This window comes from Lotus japonicus, chromosome 1, assembly GCF_012489685.1.
Source record: "Lotus japonicus ecotype B-129 chromosome 1, LjGifu_v1.2".
Taxonomy (NCBI): Eukaryota; Viridiplantae; Streptophyta; class Magnoliopsida; order Fabales; family Fabaceae; genus Lotus; species Lotus japonicus.
The window spans coordinates 11631455-11655685 of record NC_080041.1 but is presented as its reverse complement, the minus strand read 5'-3'; the positions used below and the strand labels follow the sequence as shown (position 1 = coordinate 11655685).

At 34.4% G+C, this 24231-nt stretch overlaps 1 protein-coding gene across 1 annotated transcript; it reads right to left on the bottom strand.

Moving 5' to 3' along the window:
• Window positions 1-673: 673 nt before the first annotated feature.
• On the bottom strand, window positions 674-6681 carry LOC130733618 (peroxisomal nicotinamide adenine dinucleotide carrier). The gene is made up of 11 exons (XM_057585845.1): window positions 6287-6681; window positions 6116-6193; window positions 5938-6012; window positions 4627-4757; window positions 4432-4486; window positions 3483-3593; window positions 2976-3044; window positions 2791-2898; window positions 2359-2427; window positions 1530-1584; window positions 674-1073 (listed from the first exon to the last, which is right to left on the bottom strand). Exons 1-11 carry the CDS (start codon window positions 6365-6367, stop codon window positions 880-882), a joined length of 1026 nt encoding a protein of 341 aa, XP_057441828.1. The 5' UTR covers window positions 6368-6681; the 3' UTR covers window positions 674-879.
• Between the last annotated feature and the right edge of the window lie 17550 nt (window positions 6682-24231).

Sequence of the window (24231 nt, the reverse complement as noted above, 5' to 3'; positions counted from 1 at the left end):
TCATGAGGGAGAGTGAGGCGCCTGACTAGCACATCTTTGATCCTGTGATTTGTTTTCGTGTACATATGGCGGCGCTCATTGTGTGTTCTAGTAAAACTTTCCCAGACCCCAACCTTTGAACCTTCAATTTCTACCAAGGAGACATGGTGCTCACACGAAATGGGAATCCATCGGGTAATGTTGCAAATGACAAGTGAGAGATCTCAAAAGCTCTAATACGAGGTCTGATGACCAACTTAGCCAAACTTCGAGAACAAAATCATTTACTTCAGACTCGGGTGGCTAACCTAACTCGCAAGTAACGGTGGCACAAAGAGGAACCCCAAGGAGAACATTCATAAATCATTTCAAACAACTATCGCCTCCACAACGATCCCAAACAATTTTAAAACCCTTGTCAGACTCTTATGATGGCACTTCAGATCCAAAGGAGCATCCATAAATCATTTCAAACAACTAGCTCCCTTGGTTGAGAATGACAATATTTTTTACTAGTAAAATTGTAGGAATTTGAAAGCTCAGCAGTAAAGGGATTAAAAATTCCATTCCAAGAATCAACATTCCCAATTGCATGTCTTAGAAAATAGATGAAACGATAGTATGATAGTAAATGTTATGTTTAGTTACTTTTATGGATAACAAAATAGTTAGCAATAAGATCAAGTGGTCTATATACTCACAACACAAGAATATAAATTCCATTGGGGAAATGTCTGAAGAAGATAATCAAGATAGTTAAAGCCATATTCTAATCCCCTATTTATTAAGTTACAAGCTTTCCAATGCCAGAATCTATTTCCTACCAATTGAATGAATATGCCAACTGAATATGGTTCAAGAAATATCAATCAGAAGCAAACTAAATTAAATGATTTCCAGTCACAGAGGCTTTGGCTTTACAGTGTTGGAAGAAGCCTTAGTGAGCAATAAACGGATCTGCTTAACTAGTTCTTCCTTCACCATAAACAAAACAGCAGCAGCCAGCACACTTTGTACAATTTTAGTGCCCATGCCTTTGTAAAACCCATAAAGCCCTTCATACCGGATCATCTTAATAATAGCATCCTGTGTGCCTGGATTTGAAGAACATGCAACTTCAGATTGGAATCAATGAAATATATGGAATGAAGACAGAAGACTTAATGGGTACAGATTTCAATGAGATTGATATGCTTATGGAAACACAGAACAGAACTTTTATGATGGGTTTTCTCCCAGTGTGTGTGGTAATCCTCACTGCATTTTCTTTGCAATATAGCATTAGAGAATCGCGCTTATGCTTTTAAAGTGAAAATCATAGCTTTAAGAAGTTTATAATTTGTTTCAAGTTAGTTCCAGAAGGACATGTGGCGCTGATTCATTGGCGTGGCAAACATGTCAGCAAATCACCAGCCAAAAGATACATGTACCATTCACACCAGCGACCAGCCTCGCTATTTTATAATTTGAGACCAGAAGTAAAGATGAAGCACAACAATTGGTTTATGAACCATATTCATGGTATAATAAAAGATCGTCAAAACTTAAACCTTTATAATTGTGTCTCTTGTCTCCATTTTTAACCTGTCTAGCTTGAAGCCTTGCCTGCAATAGGAACATAACAAGTTAGGGATTGAGAAGAAGCATTTTGGGTGCAGATCCTCATTTACTTTTATCGGCTCTCCTCATTTATTAGTTCTTGTGAATAATGGACATCAACATAACCCACAAGGATATGCTCACGCAACAAAATTAAGAACTTGACTATCGAGTATTAGAACAAACAATTATCTAACATTGCAATAAAAAACCCGACATCATTGATAACAGATGAGTAATTTACCAACAGCATTAGATTAGGCACATGTATCATAAAAACAAACAAATAATTTGTCATTTTCTTGTAATGCATAAAAAATCGCTACTCCAACTTTTCCAAGTTCCAACTAGTATGATTACAATATAGATGTTGATGTCCTAGAAAACACTACAAGACAAATTTATGACACATTCTAGCATTTTGTGATCCTAAAACTATATTCAGATGATTTCTTGGTTTTATCTTCTCAGACATTCAAATAGATCCATACTCCCTTTCTTTGAGTACTACAATGCACAACGCTGTGTTCAGGTAAGAATTTTTCTTTTTCAAATTCTACATGAAAGTAATGCCATTGATGAGTTTATTGTTTGACAATCATTGCCTGCCTACTTGCCAAAAAAATGTCTATGGCCAATGAAGGTTTCTACCATTAACCTCCATGTCTGCAGTTCAAGAATTATTATATTTAATTGCTCATTATTATTTTTACTCTGCTAAAATTAAGATTACATAGAGCCAGATAAAATCAGCATAATGCAAAAACTAGTATGATATACCTTCACAACTAGGAGAGGATAAGTTACAACAGTAGCTCCAAGCTTAGCCAAAGCTCCAAGAAGAAATATCTAGTGACAGAAAGCAATCTTAGTCTGACAATGTTGCAAACAATTAAAAGTAATACAATAAAAAAATAAAAGGGCCTATTTTTCCTGAGAAACTATTTCCTATTTTTATTTCCTGTTTTTACTTTTAGTTACAACAATGCCATCTTGTTTTCAATTAGCTGCTGTTTTTTAAAATTTAGCAGGAAACAGTGAAAAAAACTTTTTTCTTTGGTTTTCATTGTATATCCTATACAACCTTTGAAAACAAGAAACCAAATAGAAACAGAACATTTCCTCAAAGTAAAAGTAAAACACCCTACGTGTGAATGAAGCCATTCGTAAATCGTAAGCCATTTTACTAACATAAGTGAAATAAGATAATACCTCCAAAGCAGTTACCCCATTGCTATCCTTCTTACGTTGAGCACGTCTTCTTTTTAACTTCACTAACATGGCTTCATACAGCATGAATTGTATGGAAGGATTGCTTACCTGAGAAATGATCAGCGACAACCAATCACTCAAACTCTTTTAGCATGAAAAAGATTCACAACCAAGTACCAACATACCATGACCAATGTTGGTAGTACACCTTTCCAGAAACCCAAGACTCCAGCTTCATCATAAACTTCTTGAATCTGCAAACACACAGTAGAATATTATACATACATAAGTTAACTTTCCAGGTTTGGAGTTTACAATGTTCAATCAGACTCAAATTCATGCAAAGTGTAAAGCGTCATCCGAACTCCCCAGAAACAAGAGGAGAACTTCACTAAAATTCTATGTATGATGAGAGGGAAAACATTAATTATGAATTATAAATCAATTCATCGAAATATTTTCAGATCACCTCTTCCAATTCAAATATAAATTATGCAAAATGTAGCATACTAATCAAGAGTCTTGAGTCAAGAGTCAAGAGTCAAGACAAGCTCACGTTCTCTAAAAAATTCTCATGGGTGAATAGCTTAGAAAGAATAACTAGAAAAACTTGTCTAAATTGCCACATGAGGTGTCATGTGAGCAGGACTTTCATAATAAGGATACAGAGGCCATAGAGAGACTTTGCTTACCACATGGCTAGTTCCATAAGAAAGGGGCTCAACAGTAGAAAGCACTGTTTGTCCTGTGGCATCTGACAACCGCTGATCAGGGTGAGTTCTGCTTGAATCTTTTTTATGGGTCTGCACAGTAAAAAGAACTTCTTTTGACTCAAAAAATATAATCAATGAATGTAATATTTGTTGGGTGAGTCAAGTAGAAATATAATTAGAGATAAACAGACAGGCCACTTATCTTCTGCTACTTTGTTCCAATTCATTCTGAACAGTCAAACACTGGACTACAGGTGAATTTTTTTTTTGAAAAACTTATTGAAACACAAATGGCATAAAAGATAAGTGACGGATGGTGTTATGCTATATCCTATTCTAAATAACTTTAACTTGACCAATAGAATCCCTTTTGTGTATTCTTGACATAGAGGTTCCAAAACAGCAGCAAAATTCCTAAAACCCCTGATGAGATAAGTCTTATAGTGTAAATATTCAATCCCAATATCGAAATTGTTTGCATAGACAACAAAAAAACAGATCATCTCATTATTTCCGAATTTTTTTCAGTAGAAATCCCAATTCTATTATTAGATTTGAGTCCACTACCAATATCTGGGTTGTGGATATGAAATACTCTCTTTTACAAGTCCAAATAAGCATCAGAATTCATGAATCTTTCAGTTAAAAGTTTATTTACAAATAAGTTGAAAGTCTTTGAGGAATTCTTTAGGAGGGAAGGAATAAATAAACATCCGGAAGTCTTTGTTATTTCATTCCCCCCCCCCCAAAGTAACCAGATTCTAGAATCAAATAATGAGAAAAGGAAGTTTCCCACAGACAACAATATGTCTCAATTCATGTTTAGTGCATACTAGAAAATAAGAAAAGTGAACGGACAGGGAGAGGAAGGAAGGGGAGCGCCAGAGGATAGAAAGCATAAAGGTGAAAATCAACTAACGCTAATTACCTGCATGCGGGTAACGACTAACCATATGGGATTTGTCAAGAGCACATTAACACACCTACAAGAAGGATTTAACGAGGAAGTTGGGTCAAACCACATGAACATAAAGTCTTACACGATCTGCGATCCTAACAACTCGATTGAGAGATGAAAAAGCAAACTAAAAACACGGGTTCTTTACAGACAAGTAAATTTTACCCAGATAAAGCAGCAACAAAAAGTGAGGACATCATCCCAACTGATCCATCACCAATGCCTAGCCTTTTTTGTTCTAATGCACCTGCTTCAGCTCGGTTCCTGAATATTTGATAGAAATAATAGTAAACACCCTGTATCATAAAATTGTAGTAATCAAAAAATGGGAAAACTAAATAAAAAGTTAACAGGTTGCCAGAAAATACATCATGCAGGATCCATGACTTGTAAAACTTTCATTTTGATTAAAAAAGAGTAACACTACAAACTTTCCTATGAGTCATCATCATTTATAAGGCCCCCTCTCTAGGTTTGATGAGCACTGAAACTGTCCTAAAATTCTCAACTAAAACAAGTCAATTTAACTTGCAAGACTAATCTTTAGGTCAGACAATCTTTGATTTTGGGTTCACATCATAGTTGCATTGCATCTAGCAAAATATAGCTCCCACGGTATGAATATAATAGCTAATAGCCAATGATGCAAGAATTAGCAAGACCTTTTACTTAAAACTCCCACAAGCCCAAATTGGCAGGAAAAAAAAAGCCAGTAAATATTTAATTCAAATGCAATAAGCGTGATATAGGGAACTCAGTCAGTAAATAGGGATGGAATTGAAGTACAACTGATAGGTAAGGATTGAAACAGAGGTAAATTTTGAATTGTCATGTGACTATGTATCATTTCTGTTCAAATTCACCACACATGTATATTACTACATTTTCACAGCCAATGTTCCCTTCAGTTATTTCCCAAACAAATAACATAAACAGCAGTAATTACATTTTATCAATGAAAAATTGTTAGGAACTTCCCAGTGCAAGAGAAATCTCTTGGTTTCTACATTGATTGTGTACCACATTAGCTTTGTGCGCCATTAGGGTCCCTAACTCAAATTTGTAGCTCACACAGTAAACATTCAATGGTCTAAAGCAAGAGAAATCTCTTCCTTGTGAAGCAACTAAAAAATTATCTTGATTCCAGTAAATCTACATTTCAAACACTGGACAAAGTAAAACCTCAAATCATGTTATTCCTGAGAAAATTTTGATATAGATACTAAATTGACAGCATCTATTTTCAATTTGTGTTAATAATCTTACTCTCACAAAACAACAAAAAAGTGTCAACATCCTCAATCATTGCATTATTATAATTTTCTAACTTTCTCACTCCAACAAGAACAACAAAAATGAAATATATCAAGAAACAAATATACAAAATATGACTAGCTGCAAGATTATAAAGTTAAGACGGAGCATCCGATACAAAGAGCAGCAACATCATCAAACCAGAAGCTAAAATGAGCTCACCTGAGATGCAGCTGTACCCACTAGTGATGGTGTCAAACCTCCATATAACCGCTCCCACCCCTCATGTTTAACAACCTACAAAACATGTTCCCATAACCAATCAATTATTTCGTTGACCAAAAACACAAAACAATTCAGATAAACAATCATGACATGATCCGGGGTTAAAATCAGAAACCTGGCACATTAGCTGGAAAGTTCCTAGATTCTTGTTGTTCTTGTTCGGATCACGATCGGTTTGTTGACGAGTGTTTACCTGAAAATCACCACCCCACAAAAAATAAATCAAAATTTTCACATCTAGAGAAACATACTGAAGAAAAATACAAGTTTGAAACCATGTTCGTACCGTTTGAAGAGGGTATGTGATGAGCTGAGCAATGATCCCTCCTCCAGCTCCGGCCAGACCATTGATGACAGCGTCAGACATGTTTGGCGCTCGAGAAAATGGAGATCGGTTGTGGGGTGATTTTCTCAGGAGATCATGCCATCGAGGAAGAGAGAGAGACGGGGAGAAGAAGATAAAAACTGTGATTCGTGAGAGAAAATGGGAAAGACCGCGCGCTTACGAGTGCATTTGTCTGTAGTAGCAAAAGGGTCGTGGATTCAGAGTTTTCACAACAGAGTTTGTTTCGCTGTCAATGTTGCGTTTGGGAAAGGTAGTGACATTAATTAACGTTTGTAGAGGGTGGTTGTGACTTGTGCGTGGACAGTTCTGCCCTTTATTGTGGGAATATGCTTCTGCTATTTGCCTTGATTGGTACATACAACAACACACAACGTGTATATTCAGAGAAGGAGCAAGAGAGAGATCTCCATGCTTGAAGGCAACCTATGCTTTTTTTTTTTTTTTTTCAAAAGTGTATGGAATAAAACTCAAAAGTTTGTCAAATGACATTTACAACATGCGAGAATCTCTGAGAACTACCACAATGCACACAATCATAAAAAAATAAAGAGCAAGCATGCCTACTCAGCTGAAACAATCAGCATTAAACATGATGTAAAAACCCTTGAGACAAACAAAAGCCCCTCATAGCCCAAATTAACAAAGCGCCATATGACTTCTGAGCGAAGAAGATATGAACAACTTTAACCAGCGCTCCCAAACCTACAACCCAACTCTGCCGGATTAGTAGCGCGCCGACGAAAAGGAAGCCTACAGCGTGGCTTCAGCGGCAACAAAAGGGGTCATTTCACAGCTCTGAGAACAAGGCGATGAGGGAAACTTCTAATGATTCCAAAAACACAGCAGCAACAAAAGCTGAAGGGGCGAAGGATGAAGTAGGTGAGAGAAGCCCAGAAGGAATGCCAGAGATCGTTGTGCCGTGAGCGAAACCAACAGAGTGGAGAACCAGCGCTGGTACTGTGGCCGGAGCTAAATGTGGGGATCAGAACTGTTACCACGAACAGTGGAGCACAGATCCAACCCACTTTCCTTACAAAACAGATTCAGCTCAAGGTCACCTCTTGCAACCTAAGGTGCCACCAGAAAGGGACGAAGAAGAAGATGGCCTCAGGCACAGGTTGCAACAGAGCATCACGACAGGTCGAGCTTCTGGATCATTGAGGCTAAACCAGAGACCTGGTTCCTTTGAAAAAGACATGAACACTCTAGATCTGGAGCTTTGACACCCGGTGGTTGAAGGTGGTGGCGGATTTGGCGATGGAGACAAAGGAGGCGAATTTGGAGGTGGCAGCGGCGACGAGTTGGCCGGTGGAGGAGGGGGCGGCGGTGGGAGGAGGATGGGGTGTATGGCCAAGGAAGGGAGAAACTCAAGCTAAAACAAGAGAAACAAAACCCACTTATTTGGGTAAGAAATCCACCTAATGTGGAAGAAACCCACCTGATGTGGGAAGGAACCCACCTAATGTGGGAAGGAAGCTCTAAAAAGCAGAAGGAAAGCCTCCATGGTGGAGGAGAAAACCCCCCAATGGGGGAGGAGACCCCCAAAGGGGGTTGACGGCGCTGCACACCAAGTTGTGCCCTAGCAGAGGAGTTGATTTTTGGTCTGGTACAGTTAGCTTTGACCTCAAGCATGCCCCCCAACCTATGCTTATTGGGATGTGTATTTTTGGGGGCTAATACTTGGGTTAAGCCTACTATGCGGGAAAAAAAAATTCTACAACACTTTTTGTCCTGTTGAATTAAGTGGGCTAAAGATGTCTTAATGAATAAAAAACAAACAAATTACATTTCTTTATGAAAAAAAGTTGAGGCACTATCTAAGAGGAACTAAACTGAACAAAAATTAGGAAATGTTCTAAAAAACAAAGTGTCCAACAAATCTAAACCATGTATGGTTAGGGTATCCGCTAAAGAGTTCGTCTTCTGAAAGATAAGTCATATCTAATGATAATCTTTGGTGTCTTCTTTGATGAAACAACTTTAATCCCCAACAAAGGTTGTACAACCTTGCATAAGGGCTTTTTGACCCACTATTGGAGACTTTTCAAATTTTTCATTTTTTGATTAATAAAATTAATATCTTTTACTTTTGGTCCTAAATTATGCAAAAAAGTTGGGTTAGTCGGGAATCATGCTGAGTTATACTTCTATTAATTCACTTAGGTTCTTCTTTTTATAATTATACTATGGCAACCATTCTTCTTCTTCACCAATCCCACGTCCCTTGGGTTTCCAGGTTAGATGAAGTTGGGTCGATGCGGGGATAGTGGACTTTTGTGGTTTTATGGTGAAAGTTTGTTGATGAGTTATAAGTTTGAAAATTGGTGATTTATGTTTCAGGATTGATTGATGAATTGTGTTGTGATTGAGATGAAAATTGATGATTTTCGATGAAGACTGATGAAGGTTATCTAATTTAGCCAAACAAAAAAATATTAATTTCTATCTTAAGTTTAGTTTAATTATTAATTAAATACGTGTCATTTAAATTTTAATTAAAAATATCGTAGACTATGCCGTATCAGCTCTAGCCTACCACCCGATCCTCTCACGACGACCAAAGTCTTAGTTTCCCTAAACACAAGGGTACATTGTTGCAAATTTTAAGTAAGGGACGAAAGCCAATATACTGAATATAGTGTCAAACTTATGACTAATATGATCATTATCCATTTGCACTTTCATTTGGATTTAATTTATATGCAAGAGTATTTTCACATGCATTATATCACATATCTCCATTTTTTATTATAAATACTTTTTAAATTCAAATTTAATTATGATATATTTTATTGATGAATTTTAATTTGATGACTCTGTAAAACTATTTTACATTATCAGTACATATTAATTAAACTCTTTTTATTTTATATTTTATACTTTTCATTTATTCTGTGTTGACTTTCTTGACTTTACTTTACTAGTGTTTTTTTTACCCGTGCGTTGCACGGGGAATATGTTTATTGTATTTGATACATCGATTATATTTTAAATTATAAAAAAAATTAAGATACTAAGAATGTAAGAAAAATCATAATGAAGCAGATGATAAACACATATTAATCATGGAAAAAAAAAGAATGTGTCTATTGAATTTGATACATCGATCAATATTTTAAATCATAAAAGATTTAACATACTAAGAATGTAAGAACAATTATAATAAAGCAGATGATAAACACATATTAATCATGGAAAAAAAGAATGTGATAGTTGCACAAATTAGGGTTGTGAAAGATAAATCACAAAATATGACACCATTTTTTTTATTTGAAGTCATAAAATAGCAATATATCAGACTTTGTACAAAATTTACGAACCTTAAACCGACAAAAATAATTTTGCATAGATTTTAAATTAGCCAACATAGATTTATTTTGGTAATAAATTTTAGGTGCAGAAATTTCTCCTCTCTATTTATAACTGAATGCATTCGGTTGTCATCCCATTTGATTTTATTTGAAATTTAACATAAAATCAATCAATTAGTTTAGAATATAATGATTGTTTAAAAAATATAATGATACTTTTTATATAAAACAAAATCTTACATTACATATGCATAAAGAAATCTCTAAAGTTAAAAAGAAGGTTTTAATATTTTATGAAAAAGTTTCTCATATTTAAAATTTTTAAATTAGCCAGATTTGTTTTGGTAATAAATTTGTGGTGCAGAAATTTCTCCTCTTCATTTATAACTGAATGAATTCGGTTGGTATCTCATTTGATTTTATTTGTAATTTAACACAATATCAATCAATTAGTTTAGAGTATAATGATTGTTTAAAAAAAATATAATGATACTTTTTATATAAAACAATATCTCACGTTACATATGCATAAAAAAATCTCTAAAGTTAAAAAGAAGATTTTAAAATTTTTAGTGTAACACGTGTCAAAATAGGAGAAGGATTTACTTATACATAGGTGGCAACACCTTGAAACATCATTACAACAAACATTGATCTTTGCATGCTCTTTTTTGCCACCATTTATCAAGAAGTGTGGTCCTTTAGAGCTGTATAGTAGCCACCAACTGTATTTAGAATAACACATTTTATACTATTCTTGGTGTAAAACTCAGGCTCCATTACTTGCAAATCCATCACATATCATCAATCATCGTCATGCTTCTTTGGTAGTTGAGAGCATCAATGTCTTTCTTTTACTCTACATCATTGGGAATGATCTTAAATTGTGCACGATGATGCATCTGTTATAGAAAAAAAATACAAAACCAAATTGCAAACCAAACAAGAGCTTACATTGCACATGTGAGATGGACAAAACAGATTGAGAGGAATAATGAAATAATGTTTAGGTAGTGGAAAACAATTGAATTACTAAAAAAAAAGGTGAGCAGCAGACATGCAAGTCCATAAAACCCGGATAAGAGTTAATAATCTTTTTATACTAAGCAATCAGAATGTGTGAAGGCTATAATAAATTTCTTCCCTTACCTAAGATTGAGATGAGAAGTGATGTCCATAGAGCTCAGCAAAGTCCCTATCCTCATTATATGAACCCAGAACTGTTCATTCTGCCACCAATCTTATATACTAACCCCGTTCCCCATCAGATCAAGAATTGCAGTAACAAAATGGAGACGAAAAGGAGAATGAACCACATGTTGGAAAAGTTACTTATTTGCATCAGATTCATAATTCTAAGATCCAAAATCAACAAAAATCAATAGCTATAAATTTATAAGCAAGAAATGAGATAGCAAGAGCAAAGGCCATAAATTGGTGAATGGAAATAAGAAAATGTTATATGATTCATTCTCCTTATCCACATTCCCTTTCCATTCAGCTCATTAACTGTGTTAAGGCTTGCTTCCCACTAAGCAAAAGTTCAAGTATCAGTTATGAAGCCAAACTAAATGTAACTTATGAGTTATAAAGATGCAACTATGATTACAACTAATACCCATGGATGTGACAGGTATAAGGATGCAGTTCCCGGACCATAACCCCAAACATTCTTGAGCCAAATATGAAACTGCCTGAAAATCAAATAGAATCAGACCTTTAGTTAAGCAAATTTAGAATTTTAACCCATGTACTGATTGAAAAAAGCTTCCACTATTGAGATAGTAAAGAAAAATGAAAGAGACTATAGCTATGTCTAAAAGCGATTTACAATTGACAAAAAAAACTATTAATTAATAAGAAAAATAACAAAATCTGGAATTGAAAGCAATCATATGAATAAGTATCTTACCTAAATATCATTTCTTTAACTGGGATCCTGGGTCAAATTTGTTGGACGTCCCTTCTTCTGAAAGAGTTTCTCTGCCTTCATGATGCTGACATTGTAGATGAAGTTTGGGCAGCCAAAACTGGAAGATAATGATGCAATTAAATAAACTTGCAATGGGAATGATAAAAGCATGTAAGTTTGCTATCAATTGGCCGATTAAGTACATACAAAATAAGGGTTGCATAAGAGGAAACATCACATCATTAGTTTATTTAAGAGATATGGAAGCATCACAGAAACCACCAACAAATACTAAAGCATATATGAAATTAAACAAAACAATCACAAAATAAGGAACAATGAACAAATTAAGAGAAAATTAAAGGTCATGGCTTTTAGGAATTGAATCAACACTACCAAATATAGTGCTCACTAATTAGGTCAATCAAATTCAGCAACAAAAACTAACCTTTAGGAAGCGAAGCATAAACATTTATGTCAAACACTTACACAATTATCATCACCACATAAAGCAAGTTGCATTCAATTTAGTAAGGAGTAATCTAGGTAAATCTTAGATAATTAGGACAAATATTTTAAATCAAATCTAAAATTTTAAAAGGTACTAAATAAAGATAGATAAAAACTACAAAAATCTTGCAAATCACAATAAAAACTCATAAAATCTTGAATTAATTAAAAATCCGAAAATTGAATAAAAATACCATAAAATTTAATTAATACTCTAAAAATAAATAATAAGATAAATTAAGATAAAATCATGAAATAAACAACCTAAATCCTAATCAATTCTAAAATTTAAAAATGTACTAAATAAATATAGATAAAAACTATCAAAATCTAGCAAATCACAATAAAAACTCATAAAATCTTGAATTAATTAAAAATCCGAAAATTCAATAAAAATACCATAAAAATTAATTAATACTCTAAAAATAAAATCAAACATAAATTAAGATAAAATCAAGAAATAAACAACCTAAATCCTAATAAAATCTAAAATTAAAAAATGTATTTTTTTATGCGAATTAACCTGAAAATGACACGTGGATTTTTTTTTATGAGAATGACACGTCACTAAGAATTAACGTGAGAATGACACATCACTAAATCTGCCTGATAGAAGTTCTTCTTTTCTAATATATATTGATGATATTGTTATTGATATTGATATTGATATTGATATTGATATTGATATTGATATTGATTCTTACAACCTTTGTTTATTATTTTAATTGTTTATTCAATTTTTTTTCAAAGATCAATGGTAATTCATTGAAAAGTTGGGTCAAGCCCAACAATTAATATTTGTTCAAATTTAAAATAAACTAATAAATGATTTTTTTTTGGTCATGATTAAATCTAACTACCCAATCCAAGAACTATGGGCTCATTCCTTATAGCCCAATTGCATGAGAGCCACCTGAAAGGAGGCATGGTTGTGCGGGGGCCCTGGGTGGAAATATTGGAATGAAGCCGTGGGCTTGAGGAGCTTAACTCCCAGGGTGGAAATATTGTTAGTGTATTTTTTTCTTCATCTAAATATAATGGTCGCCAAATTAAAAAATTATTTTAATTAAAAATTATTAAATACATGACATTCAATTTGACATCTGTGTAAAATTAAATGAATGAAAGATAATGGAAAATACATATATACTTTAGTAAATTTTCTCTCATAAAGTGAAAATGAAAAAGTTGCAATGATGTAATGCATATTCTCTCCTTCTAAACTTATACGAGAAATTAGAAATATTGTTCCCATTTTATGATGGTTAAAAACTGTTAGAAAAGTTGGTATTTAGAATGATAGATATCCTAACTCTTAACTGGTCCCAAACTTTTGCTATAATTAAGCAGCACATAAGTGTACAGTAGAAACTCTTTAAATCAATACTCGATAAATTAATAAACTCTCTAAAATAATAAATTTGTCCGGTCCCAACTTGGGTCAATGTAAAAAATTGAAAAACTCGATAAAATAATAAGATAATAATTTTTCGGGAGATCCCTTTATAATTTTCGGTTCCAAAAAAATCATAAATTAATAATTCATAGAAACTGAAAAAAAATATTACACTCTATTGAAATATGATTCAATAGTTGTCTGTTTTCCTTTAAAGTTCAAGTCTATTTGGAGCTCATCTCTAACTTTTCTTATTGCATCCAATAGCTCAAGTGTTGTATAGACTAATTTGCCTTTTTGTTTGATATGTACATTATAATTACTTAAAAACTCTTTAAATTAATAATTATTAATTTATCGATAAATTAATAACTCTCTAAATTAATAAATTTCTCCGGTCCTGACATTATTAATTTAAAGAGTTTCTACTGTAGTTATAAAAGAGAGGGAAAGGGGTTTGAATCTGGGGAACTAAGAACATGCACAATAGCGTGCCATTATCAAAGTGAAGTGAATGATATAATTACAACTATAATCAAATCAGACCTTATCAACAATATGGTAATTCCCTCCCCCTGGCCTCCTAGTGTTCCATATGATCTGCTCTACTTTATAATCACTTTCGGATGCCTTTGTTTTTGGTTGTTCTTTAGTGAATGTGCCACTCACACATTAGAGGAGAGTGGAGACAATATTGGTGGGCACTGGAGATCCTTCGAGAGTTCGAGACACGAATCACATGACAAGTGGGAGTAGAAAACAATAACTACCTTTTCTTTTTGCAATTAATATTGGGAAGACTTATCAAAAGAGTCTCCGCGTTTGCAATGTGATTTTAATTTTATTAACTTAATTTTGATCTAATTAATGAAAGGACGTTTGGGGTAGTGGGTGAAGTTGTTGTAGAGTTATAGTAAGATTATTGTCCACCCTAATTAACCTAAACTCTAAATTCTAAACCCTAAAAAACCGCTGTTAAATATGTATGTGGATTCAATTTTTAGAATTGCTAGGATATATTTATATATTTATAATGACTGATTTTAAAATAGTGCAATTGAGAGCCAAGTATATTACGGCTGCTATATATATCTGCATGTTAAATAAGTTTCTTTATGCAAGTAGAAGTTCCTATATTTTTGTAATTGCAAATAGTCTTCTTTAAGTTCATGCATGATGTTTGACCAAAAAAAAATCATGCATGATGAATCTATATACTCACTCAGGTACGAATAGGCGGCGCCGGAAAACAAAGACCAGCTTGCTGGTTAAAGTAACAACCATTGAGAATAGATAAATGATATATAATGGTTGGCTGGCTAAGTCTCACACTATAAATTCGTGTTTAAAGTGGTGTTAGGATGGTAAAAGACAAAATTTAGGTCCCAGTTATAATTATTAATTTAAAATAATGTGTTCTATTAAAAGTTAAGCACTAGACGTCTAGACCTGGATATGAAGTGCTCAGTAATTTATCGTTGGTGCATTGTATTTGTAAGTGGCACCCACGTTTTTTTACCTGTACAATTGAAATAGCTAATCTAAGCCAACAAACTGGCCGGGGGTTGGTTGATAAATTTGATCTAAGATTGTTGTGTAAGACGGTTAAAAAATCAAGACAATTATTTTCTCTAAACAAGTGACTATTTGAGGTAGAGACTTTGTTTCTAAATGCAGGTTAATAAACTACATTAAAAAGCTCTTAAGTTAATTGGTGATTGCTATTAAGAGGTTAAAGATGAAGTAGTTGAATGAAACTAAGAAAAAAATAGAGAAAAAAAGTTTAAAGTAAATAAGGAAAGAAATAAAGAAAAATACAGGGAATTTGTATGTTGTATTTGGTGATTTGATTGTGTGTGCAACTGAGTCTCAAACGGCTACGTACTTAGAAGCAAACCACTATTTATTACAACAGATATTTTCCTTCAAGGAAGTCAACCACGTTCTCTAGGCAATAAGAACATGTACAAACATGTAGGATCAACATCCTATCACTTCCTTAAAAAACTATCATTCGACTAGTGGGTTAATTCCCATCGGCTAACAATTGATTAATGGTCAATCCATCGGCTAACGATTGATTGACGATTGAACCATCAACTAGTGATTGATTGATAGTCGATTCATCGGCTAACACCTAATTGATAGACGATCATCAGGTAACAACTAATTAACATTCGATCCATAAGCTCATAGCTGATTATCAACCGATCCATAAGCTTATAGCTTATCCTATTAGCATCTTGAAGTGCAGTAACTAAAATCAATTGTCATATTCAAACAATTCAAATCAATTAATTAATAGTGGGTATATGTGATATGCTCATAGAAAAAGGAAGAACAAAAAAAATTCTCTTTTACATTATCATTTCTCTTTTATCTCTTTTGTCTCGCTTCTCTCTCTGGCCAAAGGTGCTACGATTTGCAGAAGTGTGAGTTTCTTCCTCGAGGGAGGTTACAGTGAGGTTTGGGCGTTGGTTCAAAGGTTTTTTTTCGTGGGTATCGATTGTCAATCGGCTAGGGTAGAGAGAGGGAGAAGGTTGATCCAATAGAAGATCAAGAATTGCTAGACTTTTGAGGCAAAGTCATTGTTATTGTTTCCAAAGACGATCTGGTAGCAAATTCATAAGTGTTGGGCTTTCATCTAGTGCAAAGTCATAGGTGTTGTTGTTGTCATTCTCATTGCCATTTCCCTTGCTTTTAGGCGTTTTGAAAACCTAAGTCAGAGAGTTGTGGTGCCCATATTGCAAAGCAGTGGCGTGGTCAAAGATGATGATGGTTGGGGGTTTCGGTGAATGTTGCGATTTGAAGGCTAAGGGGAGTTTTGTAATAGGTTTGAGGTTAGTTGGTTTGGCATGTATGTTGGGTTTGAAGATGATGATAGATACGGGTTTTGAAGGCCATAAATAGTCCGACGATGTAGGTTCGATGTGAGGGGGGGGGGGGTCGAAGATGATGATGGATGGTGCGACAACGTAGCTCCTCCCGTGGCTCTAAGGGTGAGCCTCCTAATTGAGGATTGGTAGAAAGGGAGGCATGTTCTGATATTAAGGGCTTTAATATGATAACTAAATTAAATTCAACTAAATAATACTAAGATGAAATGATTTCCATTTTTCATCTCGCCACTTTAGTGTGTTCTACCAGTGCTAACATGTGTTGCACAAATGCATGACCTTTCAGGCAGTGCAATTTAAACACCCCCTTGTTGAAATTGTCGATGGAAACAAAGTTGCTACTTACACTTATCATATTTTTTTAAGATTAAAAAATATATTTGTTTGTTAGTTGTGTCATAGACATTAGGTCATGCATTTCAAATCTAAAATTATAAACCACTAATGTCGCAATCATTGAGTTGTTCATAACAACAAATTAATATTCTATTTGATGACCAAGATTCCATAATTTAATCATGTATGATTAACAAAAAAAAATCACTCATCCCTCAATTTAACCTTCACCTTGCGAGTAAAAGAAATTGAAAAATGAAAAATGAAATTTGATTGAAAGGAAAAGAGAAATATGAAAATATATTAATTAAAGTACCTGAATGAAATTGAAATAGAAAAGAAAGTTATATGTGAACATATCAGTTAGTAAGGCAAATTCATCTCCCCCATGGCCCATAACCCAATTCTGAAAAAAAGAAAACTGCTGATAATTATTTGGTGGGCCTGTTCCACCAAGCATGAGTTAATGGTACACTGCCATTAGAAGACACAATTGCAACCGGGGCCAAGTTGCAACATGCATGCATTTGGAGGGCGCTGTCACCATACGTAATGTGTTTCTTTATGAGAAGACATGTAAAATTAATTAATTATTTTTACAAATAATGCTAGTAGCCTAGTAGTATTTTACATGGTGTATGTATGCTTTGCATTTTAATGGTTTAACACATAATTTTTGCATAAAACAATAATGTTTGAGTAGAGAACATTTTTATTATGTGGAGATATACTCTTATTGTAAAGATTCTTCTACACACAATACTCAATTTGGGACAAAAGTGCATATATCATATATGTGTTCACTTTAACCCCATCTAATTTTATGCTTGACCATTTGTGATTTTGAACTCTTGTTGCTGCTGCAATTGGTAGGTAGTGACTGTAGATGACCAAGTTCAAGTCACATATCCGTATTCATCATCACAATGAGCAAAAACGGCTATGGCATATGAATCTACACCAAACATAAACGCAAAATTAATGTTATAATGTAGTACTAGTACTCTATACTGCAGTTGACCATGAATATATTCCGACCAATTCAAGAAAAGAACTCAAGACGTTGACATCAATTAACAACAGTCGTCATCGTTAACTACAACTACCAATGACAAAGAGAGAAACCGACCATTCTTTCTCATGATGCTAATAAGAGCAACAATATTAATCAAACTCATTTTGACATTTTTTTTAAATAATACTCTTCTTGAAATTTAATTTAAAAATTCACTTAAATATGAATTTTACATATTCGATTTAATTTGTGATTTACATAAAATTCAATCAATAAATGAGCAAGTGTTGAAATTAAAGTGAGAGTTTCTAGCAATACTTTCAAGAGTTCAAAAATCCTGGCAAGCATTTATCACCACCAAAATTATCAGACAGGGAGAAAAATTCGACTACGCTTCTTTTGGGGAAAAAATAAGATATCCTACTTGATGTTGTTTTTGTCAGAAAAACATGTCCAAATTGGGTTATGTTATGAAACAATATTCAGACACAACGAAAGTCTATGTTTTACTGGCTAGGTATAGAACACTCCAAATAACTGCAAACCTAATCCTATATAATGTCTTATCTAATCAGGGCTTTTATGTTTTCATAATGATATTCTATGTTTTAAGAATTTTGCTATAAATGCAATGTAAACCTGCAACCTTCGACCTCCTTTAAGGATTTTGCACTGCTATGATTTTTTTGCTTTAGTCAAGGGGAATTAATTACCTTCAATTAAATTCAGTTTAAGCATCTAGATTTCGATTAGTAGATAAGCTTGTCGAATAAAACATGTTGTATGTTAGAAGTCACATGGCTAGAGATAAAACATATATAGCCTTTATAAAAGTAGTGTAAACCTCAACTCTTAACCTAACTTTTGTGGTTCAATATAGACCTCCCAATTTCTAATATGGTATCAGAGTCTATCCTAGATCCATTTGTTGTTTGTTGTGGAGACCTTCATATTTAGGTCACCCGTTGGCTAGAGACCTCTCATTTGTTGTTTGTTGTGGAGACCTCCCCTATCCTAAATCCACGTTCTAATTTGTTAAGTCCTGGATGTGAGAAGGTTAACCATTACTGTCATTTTTCCATCCCTAATCATCAATCATCAATAATTACCTTCTATAAACATCATGCTGGAAGGAAAATTAAACAATTTATTTCTTGCTCCAATCACCACCAAGGTTTTATTTTAATCAATTGAAAAACACCATCGATTCATTTCTTGCAATCCATAGATACCCACCTTATTAAATGAAATTATAAAGTTAAATAAGTTGCATGAAGTTGTACATATATACATAATTAAATGAAACTTTATATTGAATCCAGATTAAACTCATGTACCTCTCCCATGGCCTAATTATATGGTTATGCATGTGAACCCTTTTGTATGTGGGGTATAATGGGAATCTCATTCCGTCAAGCCTCATTCAAGGGATGTCAACGACTTATCATTAGAGGTTGTGGAATTAGCATTTCGGATTCACTAATGCAAAGTTATCACTTATCAGCACGAATGATAAATAATTTCTCTATAGTACCTATCTATAATAAAATTTTATAATTTATAATTTATTTTTTTATATTTTAAAATAATGAATGATAGGGTTCTAAACCCTCTTATTTGAAAAATGTACCTGAGCAAAGCAACGCCTATAATAAACATGTGCTTTAATTTAAGAATTTGGAGGGTGAGCAATCACCGTCTGCCAGCTCCAGTTCATTAATGAACCCATACAATAGCTGCTTTGGTACAATTTCTGTTTTGGTTTATGCTGTCAACAAGATTAATTAGCTTAATGATTCGTATTGAAGCCATTAAAAGAATCATCACATAGCTTAGGCAGAAGGTGCATGAATTAATTACTTTATTGATGAACAGAGTCATTGGCTCAGCTACTTGTGCCAACTGGCTGTTTCTTCTATTTAATTTAACTACATTATTATCAATCCAACATATTTTAAAGGTTGTCTAAATCAATAAGAGTGATTTAACCTTACTCTAATAGATTAATAAGATCATTTTTTTAAAGAGAAAGTTCTTGGAATAAAAAGTTTGAGAAGATCATTCTCAAGTAGAAAAATATGATAAACGTCTAAAAATCACACTACATCTAGCAACTCTTAAGTTCACCCTAGTACAACCATTCTTTACCAAATAATCAGCTAAATAATTAGCTTTTTTAAAAATATGAACAACCCATCATAATCCACCTCTAACATAATAATCAATCAGATTCATATCGTTTATTAATTTTCGTTGTCTATTAGTGTTACAACTCCGCCAGCATATACCACTAAGGAGAAATAACTTTCAATCAGAATATGCATAACAACACACCAAACCTATGATGAAAGATAAACAACAAATAAATTGTATAGCAACATGATATGAGAGCCAGAGGTATTCTCCGTCACAATACCTACTGCTCAAAAACCCTCAAACAAGGGGCAAAAGAAATATCTATTTCTAAATTCTTTCAAAATTTAATTTATTAGCTGTTACATAACTTTCATCATTTAACCAATATCTTATTATTTTGATATATATTTATCTCATGCACTTACCCTATGGACAATTTTCCCCACTTAAAATAGGGTATGGAAATTTTATTTTTCCAGCACTGCATTTGGAGATTAAAATTTTTCCTCAAGGTTGGTTTTGCACTGTCATACACCTGGCAAGTGTCAAGTTCGCTGTCACAAATAGAACCCAGATAATTAACCCTGTTTAATCCAGAGAACTGGCTCTGAACTGTGAGCCACGTGGCTGATTTCAAGGTGCATTGTAATTACAGGGCAAAGAGGATCTCAGAACCTGGATGAGAAACACAAACCTCACTGTCCACAGTGGCAGAAGACATGACCAATCCACCTGTATTTTATTAAATTAATCACAAAAGAACATTATAGTGGCTAGTAATATTATTATTAATACTCTTAGTCAAACAATTAATTATGCCAAGGACGAAAATGTGCTGGTATTTCTTGACTATATAATACGAAAATACTATGATATTATATATATCTCCTGACACAAACCGACAAATCAGAAATGGCGGTTTTAGATTCTAACGAAACATTTTTTGCAATAAGATGATCCAAAGCCTAAGTTATGATACAATTATAATAAGAAGAATGCATGAACATAATAAAATAAGGTTCAAGTTGCGGTATAAATTTGATTAAGGATATGAGACAGTTCAGAATTAGCTCAACAGTTGAGATTCTATGGAGCCGACCCCTTCGGGATTTGAGGAATCCCAGCCCACATCCAGAACGTAAATAGTCGGCGCTTCCCAGCTCACTTGAATATCATTAAGATCATGGAATTGTAATATGTTCTGGTACCCCGCTAAACAAAAAAAATTCCGGTTACTTGGGTAATAGGAAATACATAGTGAAATAGTAAGAAAAATGTGTGTAAAAGACATGAGAGAAAAAGTTAGGTGTGAATAAATCATTACTCTAGGAATAATGACCCTCAACTGCACCTCCCGACGCACACCCCAGAATCGTCACGACAAGCATGTTTGTTGTTTAGATACTCAATAGAACGAGCCTAGATCGACCATTTAATTGTCGCACTTTAGCGAAACAAGTGCCCTTTATTTCAACATTCATCTTGAAGCTCGACATAATACTTGAACTTTTCATAGTTACATCGCATGCCACTGGAATAACAACTCGATCTAGCTTGAGATGAGTCTAAGAAGACCCACAAGGCTGGACTTGTGATTCGATCAAAACCCGCATATATAAGCAGCAAACTCCCCTCACTTGGTGCCACGAAGCCTTAGGAAGTCACCACGAAACGCCCTGATTACAAACACTAATTTGTGCAAGGTCAGCAAATGATTCTTGACCAAACCGAACACATGACTTTACTTTCCCACGTCTGATGATTGTATCCGCCACAACCGATTACATCCCTCACGAGTCACGACCGATTGTTGCCTTTCCCGTGACCGATTGTGTCAGCCACAACCTATTGCATCCCCGCGGTCGAGATTTCTCGGCTTTACCCCCGACTTGAATGTGTCTCCCACAATCGATTAACTACATCCCACCCGTAGTCAATTGCTTGGCTTTTTCACTATCAAATGTATGTACTGTAACCGATTTCCAACTCGTTATCACTTTTCTCAGCCAAGGGCGTAACTTAGTGTGCTTTCATCCACCATGTCTCATCCAAAGTTAGTGGCTCTTTGATTAAGGAACAAACACAGTGCTAAAAGCCCCTACTACAGTAACCAAGCGTATCCTCACTTATCATATTAAATGACGTGCCAAGTGATCCAACGGCTTCCCTCCATTGCTCAACCTCATACCACAAAGTCTTTTTTCATTTAGAAAATGTTCACTAAGATGACATAGGAGATCAAGCTACGAAATAATATTTTTTCAATATTCAAGTAATGAACATATCCGAATGGTTGGTAGCTCCTCTTGTACATCATTAACCCTAGCTAGCTAGCCTATTGCAAAATTCCCTTATGCGACGTGGGTACATGATGTGCCTTGTACAAGAGATGTGGCTTGACCAATTTCAAGATATAAAATATCTAAGGCTTAAATAAGTTTTTGGTCCCTGTCCTTTACAAAATGCTTGGTTTTCGTCTCTCGCCGGAGCAAAGGTGAGTTTTAGTCCCTAACCTTTGCCAAAAGGTTTGGTTTTCATCCCTCCGGAGCTCTAAGTCAACGCCGGAGCTCCGGTAGCCCATGTGGCATGACCACGTCAGTTTAATGAGCTGACGTGGAATTTGTTTGTCTTTTAAATTAAAAAAATTAATTAATTAAAAAAAGAAATTGTTTAAAATTCTAAAAAATAAAAAAACTTAATTTATTTAACTTTAATCCCTGGGTTCATTTACCATACAACAGATCTAAACCCTCCTCCTCTACTATGCTCATCCTATTCTTCTTCCCTCTCACCAGATCTAAACCCACTGAACCCAACCTCAACCCAATCTAAGCTCAATATCAGAAGTGAGATCAGAGAAGACGATGAGAGAGGGTTCGGAAGAAATCCCGATCGTGGTGGGCATGTGGTGGAGACGCGAATGACGTCGACCATGGCCTTGATGGTTCCGCGAAGACTGAAACAGTGCAGATGCATGTGCGGTGCTGTGCGACTGCATCAAGGGTGGAGGTTTTTTCGATTTCTGTGAGGTGGTGGCTCGAGGAAGTTTCCAGGATCTCGATGGTGGAGGTTCAATCGTTATTGGGTCGGTGATGGTTGGTTCGAGGGATTTGGGTTTGGTGCTTTTCTCCTTCGTCTCCTTTAATTTCTCCCTGTTGATAATGGTGAGCTACTGTTATTGCAATGTTTCTTGGAGGAGCCAATGAGGTTGTGTCAATTTTAGGGAAGGAGTTTCTAGGCTATTTGGATGGTGTTTGGCCCGTTTCTTCAATATGGGTGGTGGTGTTGTTGTTGGGTGGAGGTTTTTGGTGGTGGTGTTGTTGGGTTCCAGGGGAAGGAAAGGATGGTGATCGTTGGGGAGGGGAGGAGGAGATCTAGCGACGGCGACATGGAGGTTGACGGGTGGTGGAGAGAGGAGGAATTAAATACATAATTTTTTAAATTAAAACATTTTTAAACATAAATTTATTTTTTAGAATTTTAAACAATTTTTTTAATTATTTAGTTTTTTTTAATTTAAAAGACAAAAAAATTCCACGTCAGCTCATTAAACTGATGTGGTCATGCCGCATGGGCACCAGAGCTCCAGCATTGACCTAGAGCTCCGGAGAGATGAAAACCAAACCTTTTGGCAAAGGTTAGGGACTAAAACCCACCTTTGCTCTGACGAGGGACGAAAACCAATCATTTTGTAAAGGATAGGGACAAAAAATTATTTAAGCCAATGTCTAAATTACAGTGGTTTTGAACAAGCCACATGCCTAAATAGATCGTCATAAATAGCGTAAGTTGCGCACTTTAAAAGATAGACCCAAACCTTATGATCCATTTATCAGCCAATAGGCCCATATAAAACGATTCTTACCTAAGTCCCTCTTCTAGTACTCTAGAAAAGAAAAGAAAATACAAAGGATTAATGAAGTGATGCGTTTATTTTTAGCAGGGTCGTGGAGAGCCTTAGGCCAAATAGGCAACGACCTAAGACCCCATCCCATAAAATAATTACTTAGGCCTCAAAAATATTTACATAGGCCTAAAAAAAATAGTTACTATTATTAATGTTTGAATATCAATCTATGTTCCTTTTAAAAAAAAAAAAAAACTTTAACCAACTAAAATATAAAAACTTGTGAAAACATGATAGTATTATTACATATAGATAATGCTGAAAAATTGTGAAAACGTGATGGAACAACTACCTATAGATAATATTGACAACTGTGAAAACGTGATACAACAACCTAAAATAAAATTGTTTAATTTGATTTAAAAATCTTGATAAATGATTTTGCAACTAAAAAAACTAGAAAATTAATATAAAAATTGATATTTTATATAATTTTAAGTCTCTTTAAAATTCTCATAAAAAAAT

Coding starts and splice junctions, on each gene's coding strand:
- LOC130733618 (XM_057585845.1), bottom strand. CDS start 6,367: ATGTCTGACGCTGTCATCAATGGTCTGGCCGGAGCTGGAGGAGGGATC. Junction 3,045..3,482: donor CTTATGGAACTAGCCATGTG/GTAAGCAAAGTC, acceptor GTGTGTTTGCAG/ATTCAAGAAGTTTATGATGA. Junction 2,899..2,975: donor TACTACCAACATTGGTCATG/GTATGTTGGTAC, acceptor ATCATTTCTCAG/GTAAGCAATCCTTCCATACA.